The sequence below is a fragment of the Leiobunum rupestre genome, chromosome 6 (assembly GCF_980474605.1).
Source record: "Leiobunum rupestre chromosome 6, qqLeiRupe1.1.hap1, whole genome shotgun sequence".
NCBI lineage: Eukaryota > Metazoa > Arthropoda > Arachnida > Opiliones > Sclerosomatidae > Leiobunum > Leiobunum rupestre.
Genome location: NC_143389.1, coordinates 5,537,390 through 5,550,934, shown reverse-complemented (window position 1 = coordinate 5,550,934; position 13,545 = coordinate 5,537,390). Strand labels below are relative to the sequence as shown.

Below are 13,545 nucleotides of genomic sequence, written 5' to 3'. Positions count from 1 at the left end.
AAGTCCATTTCAGTCAATTCTGGAAGTGGATTTGGACCACCTCCAGTTTTTTTTCTTTTCCCTATCTAGGGCTTGAGCCTTGATTTAACGGTGCTTTTTTAGTCAGTCCAAGTGACATTTATTTTTTCTGTGGTTCATTTGAGGCCCTTACCCTCATGGACAATCTCTTAACCAATTTCTGCCCAGGCCTTCTCCACATCTTGACTACTTTTGTATGTTTTCCACATACCCATTTCCCTGTTCAATAAATCAGGCCTAGCTTCCAAACCATTAATAAGTGCTTGAAGTTCTCTTGCACTAAAGTTCGGTTGTCTCTCTTCTCCTGGTTTAATTTTCCCCATATTCTTTCTCAAAAAAAAATAATTTCAACTATCTTGTAAACTTAAAAATTTCCTAAAATCACAAAACAAATAAGAAACTTCCAAAAAAGAATTGAGACTTCAAACAGATGTTTAATTTTTTGGGTCAAACATCTCATTGGTTGATAAATGGGCGGAGCCTCAACAAAAAAATTCGAAAATACCAGACTCTTCATTTACGAGAGCCCGAAAAATTGTCTCTGCACCGCGATTTCGATTTAAGAAATCGTAGGTTTACGATATCTCTCACGAATCAAATGAAAGCCTTACTCCCGTAGAACAATGTTGAAAAACCGTATTTTACAAATAGACTATATTACAACTAATAACTTCATAAAATAGTCAGCGTTTTATCTTTTAAAAGCGGGAGATTGGTCTCCGAATTAAAACGTCACTTCTTTCTGTAGTTTAGGTGAAGACGAAGGTCTTGAACTAGAAAATCAGAAAATTAAGGTCCTTGGTGGAGTGGTTGGAATAAACCTTCCACCAGAGACCTTTACGAAAATTTTCTAACTTCCCCAATTAGCCAAGTTCACCGAAGAAACTAATCTGATGGCTGAAACGCGCGTAATAACAGGCCCGGACTGGCCATAAGGGCGATCGGGCTCGCGCCCGGTGCGCCCCAAGAGTTAAAAAGGGCTCGGTGCCCCTTAAGTGCCAAACACAGTTCCCCCGATCACTAAAACTCGAAAATAATAAAACATAAATATCAATATATTAGTATTATCCAAATACTAATTTTGCTTTGCTGAGTCCGGCGGCTACTAACGTATTAATAACCGTGAGTTAGAAGTCCGTCTGACAATTGGATACTCTGTACATGTAGTTGCCTCTGTATGTAGATCACTCATTTCACAGTTGACACTGACATTTTAATTTGTAAGTTCTTTTTCTATTCGGTATTTTTTATTACTTCATTATTTTTATATGATTTTATAATACAAATAGTAATTGGTTAACAAAGTTTAATAATCCTGAATCGAGGGGTTGGTCACTCCGCGAACTCTGTGTACACTGTCGTACCTCTGACAGTCTGACTGTGCTAATAAGAGTTCGTCAACTCTTTAAAATCCGTACCTTTAACAGTACTAAGTACACGAACTCGGTGTACATGTCATCCGAGAGTGACTTACCCCTCGTCCTGAATTAAAATCGTAAGAACCAACCAGGGTGGACATTGGACGTTACATATTCGAAAGTAAAACTAAAACTTTATCGTTTCCCTCAAACGTGACATATTTTAAATGATGAAGTAGAGTGCACGACCACACAAGACGAAATAAATAATTTATTTAGGTAATACTAATATACCGTGTTACCGTTATACAGGGTGTTTTGAATTGCTTTGACTGTGCATTTTTTTGAAAAAACAAGCCGTCCATAGGGGCAAAGAAATCACGTTAAAAGATTAAATTCCTTAAATAAAGTACATATAATTTACCAAAACGCCAATTTAGGCTTACAGTAGGCCTAAAACGTATCAGTAGGCCAACTACGCACTAAGGTCTCCGGACCTAACTCCGATGGACTCTTTCTTGGGGGGTTGAGAACATCGAAGATTTGCGTCACCGAATCATTGCAGCCTTCAAGTCGAGCTTGTCACTCCTGATATGATCAGATGCTCGTTTCAAAACATGCTTCATTGTGCCCAAACATGTATCGCGGCAAACGGAGGTATCATAGAACCTCACTTGTAAAATTCTTATGTTTATTCGAATAAAATTTTCATTTAAATCTTTCAGTCATTTCTTTCATTTATGTACAAAATGCGAAGGCTATTGGCCCCTATGGACAGGTATTTTTCATCGGCTCATATCTTCGTGAAAAAGTGTTCTTTTCCAATGAAACCAATTTCTTTGAACATTTTCGACAGCACTCTACAACTTTCTCATTGAAACGTTTTTTCTAGCACCTACCGGTGAAAAATATTTTTTTACAAAAACCCGACATTATTTCCGATTTGTCTGAAATTTAGGATTTAAAGCGATCCCACACTACAAATAATACCCTGAAAATTTCGCAACTCTATCTTTTGCAGTTTCTGAAAAAAATTCCCAGTCAGAGCTATTCAAAACACCCTGTATTTATAAGCAATTTAATAAGAATTAAAAAATATATATTCAAATCATTTAGACAGTGTTGGTGTACACGTTTCCCTAAATAAGACAACCATTGGCACTAAACCGATAGAACGTTTATTTAATTAATACAAAAAAAATTATAATTTCATAAAACGGAACATTTTTGATAGGCTCTTCTCTTTTGGTTGGAAACTAAGCCATTTGAAGAACGTCAAAGAAACTCCGCTCAAAGTGATGATGACTGCTCCGCTGATGGTTAATGGTTCTACAGCTTCGTGAAACCAAAGTACTTGATACAGGAAAGACAGGAAAATATCTGTAATGGTTACGCAAATTAGAGAAGACGCGGCACCTTCGAATCGTAATGAGGCTGCTTGCAATAAGGTCGCCGAGAAGCCACAGAACGACATGGCGATGCAATATATCGGCTGCCATGTAGAAGGATCAGGTACAACTGCCCTTCCCGAGAAATATGTAATGGGCACACCAATAAGGGTCGATATCCATGCGCAGTGGAATGTAAGAACCGTGCAATGGTATTCTTTCAGCTTAGCTATGATGACTGTATACATTGAAAACATGACCATCGTCCCCACCGCGTAAATAAGTCCGTCCTTGGTGCCATTTGTTTTGAAAACTTGCTCCTCACTTTCGAACAGTAAAAGGGGAACTTCCGTGATCATAAGCAATCCAACTGTAGATAATGCCAGTGACAAGAATAACGGCCTTGTCATCTTATCTATTAAATTGAAACATATTATAATGGTTTTAAGTTTATAATAAACAGAGGATTAAGAAGGGTGGTTAAAGTACGATTGAGTCAACTGGACTATATATTGACAACTTTGGAAACATTTGGAGGTATGGTTAATTTCTGTTCCTTAATATCTTCGCCTCTATCGTAATCCAAAAAATAACCAGCCAAGTCAGTAGAAGGAAAAATATCGATAATTGTAAATAAAATGTATTAAGGGAACAGATTAACGCGCTGCTAGCCCAGAACTAACATACGTTCAATTTAATGACGACTTTCCTTCATGGATCTTCCAACGGTTACTTTTAGACTTTGCTTTTATATTGAAAATTTTTGGTGCACTTTAGTATTATTTTAATAAATTAAGGTACACGATGACGAAAGGACAACAATTAAGCTAAGGATGGTAAGAGCAGTGAAAAAGTAGAAAGGTCATGTTGTAGTTTCATTCTCATTAAGTTCAGTAATAAAATGCAATTAAAGACAGACTTCATTTATAATTAATATGATGACATAATTATACAGGGTGTTTTGAATTGCTCTGACTGGGCATTTTTTGCGAAATTTTCAGGGAATTATTTTTAGTTTGGGATCACTTTAAATCCTAAATTATAGAAAAATCGGAAATAATTTAAGGTTTTTGTACAAAATATATTTTCACCGGTAGTTGCTACAAAAAACGTTTACGTGAGAAAGTTGTAGAGTGCTGTCGAAAATGTTCGAAGAAATTGGTTTCTTTGGAAATTTTTTTTTCACGAATATATGAGCTGATGTAAAAAACAAGCTGTCCATAGAGGCTAATAGCCTTCACATTTTTGTACGTAACTGAATGAAATCACGTTAAAAAATTAACATATCATTAGGCCAACTACGCACAAAGGACAAGTTTTCAATTAGTATTTATTGTGAAATCTTTTTGTTTTCAACCACTCTCTAACGTTTATTGAGTCGAATCAAAATGCCACTAAATTATTCTCGTGATCAGCGTGCTTTTATGGTCGAGTTAAGTTATGGTGAAGCCAATCGTAACGCGCATAGGGTTAGTAAATTGTTTTACCGTTCGATATCTAGATAGAAGATTATGTCACAACACCGTTCTTGGAGCTTTTCGTGACTTTCAGACTTACGGAAACGTCAATCCCAGATTTCGTAGACCAGGTCGTCAAAACATCAACATGGAAGACACCGTACTAGCCTATTTTGTTGGCTGTATCCTCGAGCAAGCGTCAGAGGTGCAATAAAATAATTAGTTTTGGGTTGGAAAATCTATTACATCCGAGTTTCTGGGGTTGCGGAGTGGTTAGCACTTTCGCCTCGCAACAAGAGGAGCCGGGTTCAAACCCGACTTGTGGCACTGAGTGAAAACTCGGAACAACTCCTTCTGCGTTGAGTTTGCAAGTTCTCTCCCCACTGGTATAAGGGGTTTCCCCCCGAGCTCTTCGGTTTCCCCATCCATAAAAACTTATATACTAGGTTTTTTCTATGATTTTTAATTTGAAAAGTCTACATTTTCCTCCAGGGCCTTTAGCAATAAATGAAAAATTATTTTTGTAGTTGAACTACAATATCTGACCCATTGACTCTTTTAATATACACTAGGTTTTTTTCTATGATTTTTAATTTGAAAAGTGGGATTTGGCCTCCTTTTCAATTGAAAGAGCGAATCAACATACTGTATATCTACATTTCTGAAATAAATTTACATTTGTTTTAACTTATTCTAATTTTAGTATTTTTTGTTATATTGTGTGTCATTGACTCAATATTATTATTATTTGTACTAGATCAAACTTTTCATAACCGTGGCTGGGAAATTATGCACTATGCAACGTATCGTAATCCTTGAAAGGTCAGGATTTTTAGACTTTTATCCTATGAAAATATTACTACCGTCTTAATAAATATATAATGAATTCGACTTTTATTTTTTGTAGATCAAATTCCAGAATCCTTTAAAAAGTTATGATATTGATGACTGATTTAAATATGAAAATGGAAATTTCTAAAGGTGCCCATTTCACGGTTTTCCTGATTTACCAATCAGTTCCTTAGAGGATTTAGTAGTTGTTGAAAAACTACTGGGGAGCCAGGAAACAAAGAAAATCATCGTAATTCTTACGTAAATTTTTATTAAAATCTGATGGATTTAATATTTTTTTTCTTTACTTGGTTAAGATATTTTCTTTATTTGGAGGAAAAACTTGGTCGAAGAGTGTTGAAAAAGGTGTTGACGTACCATGTTATCGTTCAATTTAATTGGATTGGCGCGAGTGACATATTCATTTAATATACTTCGTATTAAAAAGACCATAAATGGTAATTAAATTTGAGTTACGTAGTAATAAGATTATAAGTAAAGGTATTAAAATAATTGTTTGCAGTTGCTGTCCAAAAGAAATTCCACTCTACAACTGAAGAGGAAATTGATCAGAATGGGGAAAAATAAATGTTCAAGCTGTTACAGAGCGGCAAAATGAAAATGAAAGTTATGAATCATCGACTGATTAAAACTATTTAATTTTGTTAAATTTTGTTCCTAAACCTCTCAAAATGACGATTTGAAAATTCAATAAATTTGTTTACCAATATTGTTTTAAAATATATATATAAGCTTAATTTAAATTAGAAATGAAGTTGATGGAAAGTAGACTAAATTCTGTAGGGAAAGTGTGCGTAACACGGCTGGGAAGTAGTTAGAAAACTGCTGGGCAAATGCTGGTAATGCAACTAATCTTTAGCTGGGGATGAAGCGGTAAAACGCTGGTATACTGATTTTTTAAAGCTGGATAAGTACATTTAAGGTGCTGGTAAAATGTTGTTCTGATGCTGGGTAAGTTGATAGAAAAGTTATGGGAATCTGGCTAAATACTGTTGGAAAAGTGGCTTGTAAGGTGATGGCATGATAGCAAAAATACTGTTGGCAAAGTGTCAAATTTGCTGTTGGCTGGCATAATAATGTTTTTTTTTACCCACGCTAACCCGTCAGTAAAAACAGATGTTGGCCAGGTAGGACATTTAGACTAAAAAACGGATGCCGCCCCAACACACACGGCCAACAGCATTCGATCTCGGTGTTTTGGCCGCTCGGATATCCTGTCTTTTTATTGGATGGCCGATTTGACGTCACTCAGTTGAGATATTGCAGACCACGAAAAAGTTTACAATGTAATTCTGAGATAATTTTGGTTTTCCGAAGTTTTTGTCGTTTTATTCTGAAAAGAAAACGTCTTTTGCCTGTGATAATTATATTTTTAATTATTATAAACAAGTTGTAATAATTTCCGTAGTATATATTTGAATTAAACTTCGATTTCACTGAATAATTGAGTTATTGAATTACTAAGGCCCATTTCAATATTAAGGCTTAATTTGAAATCACTGATTATCACTCAGGAGTCAGTACTATCTATTCACAATTTTGAATTGTCATTTGTGATTTTTAAATATAATTGTTAATTGAAAATACAGAGTTATAAAACCGACCTGAGACTAAAAACATTTTTAATTACAGATTTTAGACGTAAAACAAGAAAAATGGCGGTACAAGATGTGCAGTTTCTGGTTTTGAAAATAAATTTCAGAAAACCTCAAAGAACAAAGAAATACTAGTCAGTTATTACACATTTCCAAAAGATCTGAAGACAAGAAGCATTTGGATAAAGAAATGCAACACTTCTAAGGTTAAGTTACGCAAGAATATGCTCAGATCATTTCGCTCCTGAACATTATGAACGAGACCTAAAAGCAGAATTATTAAGTATTACTTCAAAGAAGCGACTAAAATCTAACGCTGTCCCATCTTTGAAACTTCCTACTGAAGTACCCGCATGTGTTAAATCTTCAGATGAGAGAAATTCAAGAGCAAGAGTTAGGGAGCGTAGGAAAGTAGTTAACGAACTGTTAGAAGCCTCAAATTCCCTAGTCACTACAGATTCTACAGTCAATTCCTTAGCCACGTCAGATTCTGTATTCTATTCCTCTATCTCAACAAAACAAGTCACTTCTATTGAAGATGTCTGTGATGTAATCGATGTTCCTCTTTCTGAAAAAAATATTGAGCTTAATAACCTGACACCTACAGATCCCAACCCAACCAACAAACTAAATCAGAATATGATCCAAGAAAACCCTTGTTATCGTTGTAGTCGTATTGGTTGTAATTGTGATGCTATAGAAAATCTAAGGAAGAATAACATTTTTTGGAAAAAATTTGAACAATCGGAGAAACAGCGTAAAAACTTGGCCAAACATTTAAATAAAGCCAAACATCGTGTATTAAAAAAGAACCGAATTATAATTAGTAAAAATTCAGAAATAGCTCAATATAAATGTACAATTCGTAGGTATACAAACAAAATCAAAACTGCATCCAAGAGATTACAATCGCAAGACAAAAAAAAGTGAGAAATATAAAAGTATACTATATTTTGACTTATAACGGGATTATTTTAATCCCATTAACACTTTATTGTTACTCCGGGTACTCGCATAACTGACACTATTGGAGTTAGCGAGTTAATAATTTTTACTTGGCTCAAAAATCATAGGGACGTGTTTCGGCTTAACTACGAAGGTAATAAAACTATTCATTGAGAATTGCCATAGGTAAAATTTAATAGTTGACTCCAGAAATTAATTAAATTTAACAACAAAACAAGAAATGGTGCAAAGGCCGTGAAAAGGTTATACACTGAGATACATAACAAATTAACCCGTAGGGTTAATGTCATAGGCTATTAAAAATGGTAACTTGACCAAAATACTAAAATAGAACAATTATTAAAACTACACTAACAATGTTCTACGCCCGAAGGCCATTGAAAGTTTTTGGGAGCCGTATTATCGGCTTATACCCCGATTACGCACCGCTAACCATAGTTTGTGGTTAACGCGGAAGTAGCGACGAATCGCCATTATGAGTTAAAATTATACTCAAGTGAAATTAAAGGCAGCGTCCAACGAGGTAGTCCGTCGAGATGGAGGATCGCTGGCTCCGGTTATCGCGGACCGCACATAGTTAGAGTTGGTGTCGAGGAACCGCTAGCGAGAAGCACCGGTGAACACTTCGATGTCTTTATTTTAACTTTATTTTGGAGCGGTTGGTCGGTCTCTCTTGGAGAGAGAGAGAGAAACTCCAACTTCAGTTCTAGTTGTCGTTCTGTTTCTCTAAATCACTGATTTCTGGTTTTAATCAAAAGGGGGCCGTGACCTATTTCATCCGGGTCGGCTATAGTGTCACTTGGACCCAATAACCTCTTGGCGTCCATATTTGAATTGCCCAATAGGCCGAGGTGGGATGTGCCAAGTCTAATGACCAAGGGGGCACTTAGTCTTGATTACCCCAGGGTCAGAGGTCGGGACACTTTCGCTGGAAGTCGGTAAGGCCCGCCCACCTCGCGCAAGACCATAAATAAAAATAAATAACCACTTTAATTTTGACACATTCAATTTTTAAAAGCAATATAACAAAAAAAATACTTTAACATGAAAGCATCGATACCGATGCACACATTTCTGGTTTTATGGCAATTCTCAATTCTTGGAATAAGAGTTCGAAATGAGTAATGAAACTAAGAAACTTTATGGGACTAACCTTTGGGAACCAGCGGCTTATGACAATGCCTCAAAAGAAAAACAGGGGAAGGGCTATCGGACCAAGGACAAAACAAGACGTACGACGGTCAGAATACACACAATCCTTCTAATGTGTTAAGTTTGTTTGAGCTATTCACAGCAACCTGCAACGCCGGTATCGCAACCAAAATATATCCACGGTCACACAGATATACATATTTACACTTATTTGTTACTTCTAGTCATACTTTGAAAGCATCGAAAATTCCTTCGATCAGTGTCACTTTTATTTTTTACTTCTGATCACACTTATTTGTTACTACTAGTCAGCCGTTGAGTGTCACACTTATTTCTTCTAGTAACTTATTAGTTACTTCTGATCACACTTATTGGTTACTTCTGGTCATACGCCGAAGACTAGGCCCGATCAGTGTCGTACTTAATTGTTACTTCTGCTCATACGATGAAAGCGCTTCCCACTCTGAACGGCCTTGAAAATCGCCAGAGGGAAACGGGCGCGTAGACCTCTATAAACACGCGGATTTACAATGTTGGAAATCGCGGGGGTCCGTATACGCTACCCAAAAAACCTTACTTAGAATTAAATTTAAGGGACGTATTTGCAATTCTAGGTTAAATGTAAACCACAGCTATTCAAAAATATAACTTTCATGAAAATCAGACTTAAATTAAGGAACGTTATGTCTACTTTCAGGCGGAAATATAAAACCACGAACATTGGGGTCCGGTAAATAACCCCGAAAACTATACTTAAATTTAATATTTACTGATATAACCGAAGTTGAGGTTCAACTGAATCCTAACCTATCCAACAATATTTTTTTTAACGTTATCGGACTTAATTTTAAAGAAAATATCAACCACATAAAGGAAATCACCGAAAATAGTAAGTTGGGCAAATGCTAAACTTTTTGGGCTCCAATTTGAAAACTTTATGAAAGGCTATCAATGGCGATGTCTGTACATTCGAACGAGTTATCATTGACTCTTCTAGCCCTTACCGTTGAAGAGGTATGCGTGACACGGCGCTATCGGCGGCATCGGCGGCATCAGCAACGGCTACACTGTACGTGAGACTAAAACACACAAATCCTTAGGATTGTCTGTAAAAAAGGGTTCGGCGAAAAGAGACTATGCGCACTAGTCTTCTAAACCAATTTAGGGACGACTTTGCTACAGTGCCTGGGGGCACCTTCGCGGAGGCCAATTGAGAATATAACAATCGTCAGAAAGAACGGCCAGCATTCAAACTCAGGAAAGATATTTTAAACGAAACTTAATGGGGGAGAAGCGTGAGAGGGATAATTGTTACTAAGAAAACTTAACGAAAGAGCAATATATTCAAAAACTTAATATTTGGGCATTACAGACTCATCGCCTGAATCAGGATTGTCTTGAGAATTTTTTTATCAACTAAGAACTAGGGATGGTTTCGATTACCACCCTACTCCGCTAAATGCTTTGTCACGAATTAAAATGATTATTTTATGGAAAAACCCTGGCATAGTCCAAAAAATGCAAATACAAACTCAATGTCAAATGAAGAATATTTTGTTACTAACATTTTCAATCAAACCGAAGTTACATTTAATGATATAGATTGTGATATTCTACCTGACGAAGAATTCCTTTTAGAAAATGATGATTTAAATGAAACCGTCGGTAGCCCTTTAATTTCACCACTGCAAAACAACAATTTAAATGCAACCATTCTAAATCCCTTAAATTCACCACTACGAAACAACAATTTAAATGCAACCATCCTTAATCCCTTAAACTCACGATTGCGAAATAATAATTTAAATGAAACTGTCGGTAGCCCCTTTAATTCACCACTGCAAAACAACAATTTAAATGCAACCATTCTAAATCCCTTAAATTCACCACTACGAAACAACAATTTAAATGCAACTGTCCTTAATCCCTTTAATTCATCATTGCGAAACGACTCTAATGTCAATGCTATTCCTAGTACAAGTTTTCATAATGTGGCCTTAAGTTCTAGTCAAAAAAATTTAACCACTAAACAATATAAAATTGTCCCATTACCTTTTAGACCATTTTAGACTAGTACCCTGAGATCTGCATCTAACAAAAAGAAAACAACCCTCCTTAACATTGAGAATATAGGAAATAGCAAAGAGAATGTTAAAGGTAATAAAGCTCAAGACCAAACCTGTAACTATGCTCAAAACGAGTATTATGATTTCCGTAATCATGAAGATGGGGGATTAAAATATTTGGCAGGGTGGATAGCGAAAAAATTTAAAAGTAAATATCCAGATTTAAATTTAGAATGTAATTATAAATTCAGTCTTGAGCATAATTACTATATTTCTTCATGGGTAACTCAATTGTCCTATTCAGGTGTCATTGTACTTTCTCCGAAATTTGTTACTGATGTAAAACAGTTCGAGAGTATTTTTTAAAACATCACTATTCTCACGATCTGAAACCATATTTATCAAATGAAATTGGCATAGTAAAAAACATTTCGAATAAAATAGCCAACGTGTTTCCTTTGTATCCTTAACCAATAGTCACTACATTTGTTAAAATGCGAATTTTTATAAGAATGAAATTCTTAAAATAATTAAATTTAGAGCCTGATCAAAAATGAACCGCAATCAAAAAAACTAAAAAATATGTTACATAAAAAGTTCCTGCATTGCAACACAAAAATGTATTATTTTTCTGGCTAAGTTACTCTACATTGTTGATTTATTAATGGTACCTGATTTTAGTATTGAAATAAAAGTTATTTTTAATGTCTATATTTATTTTCCATTTTACTAATTTTAATTTACACCCTTTAAATAATATAGCCTTTAAAAATTCCATAAAAAAATAATTATTTTTCATAGAAAACTTGATGTTTCTACTCAACAATCTATATTCCCGCTTTTTTCTTTTTAAATAATCTCAACTCAGTGACGTCACAAACGCTTGAGCCGATTCTTCTCAAAACAGACACTCAATCGAGACCCCGTTGTACCAAGCCTACCTTTGAGAACAAGTATTGCCAACATGGAAACTACGACTGGGGATCCAAACACGATAGAATTGGCCTGTCCAAGTGGCAATTTTTCATAGGCTTCGTAGCGGAACCACGCCGATAGCCCTATCGTCAGACCAGACAAGAGAAGCAACCATTTCGAACTGGGAAAAAAAAATCTGGTTCTTGAAAAGATAGCTAATGGAAGTGAAAGTACTGTCATCAATGCTTGTCGAATGAACATTAATTCACCTAGAAATAAAGTTTCAATTATTAAATATATTTGCATAAATCTGCTCGAGAATATATAATTCAATTTGTCCACGTCTATACGTAAGTTTGTGATCGTATTTCCAGCCCTTCGAACTATGAGACCGAGATAAACAATTTGAAATATATAGAGTTAGTTTTTTTGTTCAATATTGGTTAGAATTGTAAGTCAATAAGAAGCTCTGCATTGTGACCTTTTGCTGCACTGATGCCTGTCAATTTGCGGCACACTTATCAAATTCCCTAATTTGACTCAGAAACTGTAAATCTCACCTGAATAAATAGTGCTACACTCTTTCACAAAAAGAGCTGTTAAAGAGAACATAACTCCACTGAAAACAGCCAATGCCAGTCCGAAATATCGGTTGCTTGTTGCAGTGATACTTTCTTTACTGTTCAATATAACTTCAGACAAAGAACTTCTGTCCGCAGTCGCATCGTAGTTTTGGTTATTTCGATAGCGAATCAGCTCGACAGAATTACTCATTTCAATGATCTCTAAATTGGTAAGGCGAAACGATTTTCGGTAATATTTTTTATTTTAAAATTATGCAAATAATTAGCCTAACATTTTACTGCAGGGTTGAAGAAAATATTGAAGAAGAACAAAAAACAATGGCTTTAGACCTTCAATATAATGAACTTGAAATTCAAATTACTAATTTAAATAAAATATTCTGTAATTCACAATGGCGACTAGATATCATCCGTAGAATTGTCGATTTTCTTTGAAAATGGTGTACTACAAATCAACCATGTTTAAAAAAAATCGTGGTTGTCGGCATAAATTGGTAGGAAATACACCTAACAGGTCAATCATACCTTTTAGTGCTAAACTTGCTCGTTTAGAGAAACCATTGTTATCAAAAAATAATCGAACTTTCCAGGTGTATCCCAAAAAAAACTTGTTAAATAACTTTTTTTGCATTTATTACATCATCTAAAACATCAATTTATTTAAATGTGTTTTTCTTTATGAAATAACGATATAAACGAGCTTTAAAACTTCTTATAAATCTTTCAATAACGGAAGCTTTCATTTCAGATTGGGTAGCGAACATGTTAATGCTCGTACGCCATAATTAGCTTTGCAGTTATTGACAAACAAATTCGTTTCCATGACCACTTTGAATTCTTTTCGGTTGACGACCTTTATTGAATTATTTACGTAACGCTTCTAAAATTGCTACACCTGTCTTATTTTTAACCGCTACCGCTATAGCTTGTTTGCTAAATATGTCAATGATATATATTACGTAGTGTAATCCCGAATTATACGGTGTTCTTTTTAAAAACCTTGTTTTCTAGAAAGTTGAAATTTTTATAGTACGTTATACATGCCAGGGGACACTCGCAGACAAAATGTAATCGATTTCGGAAATTATTTTAACGTTTTTCCAAAACGAAATATTTCCTCGCTAGGTGTTGGAAGCAAATCAAATTGCGGGAAAAGTAACTTCATTTTTCACCAAATGTCCAGAAAAGGCTTTG

General features: G+C 35.2%; 1 protein-coding gene across 1 annotated transcript; it reads right to left on the bottom strand.

Moving 5' to 3' along the window:
* Positions 1-2,577: 2,577 nt before the first annotated feature.
* On the bottom strand, positions 2,578-12,541 carry LOC149939178 (solute carrier family 35 member G1-like). The gene is made up of 3 exons (XM_090179022.1): positions 12,328-12,541; positions 11,794-12,036; positions 2,578-3,179 (listed from the first exon to the last, which is right to left on the bottom strand). The coding sequence occupies exons 1-3, from the start codon at positions 12,539-12,541 to the stop codon at positions 2,578-2,580; spliced, it is 1,059 nt and encodes a 352-aa protein (XP_090035148.1).
* Positions 12,542-13,545: the final 1,004 nt, after the last annotated feature.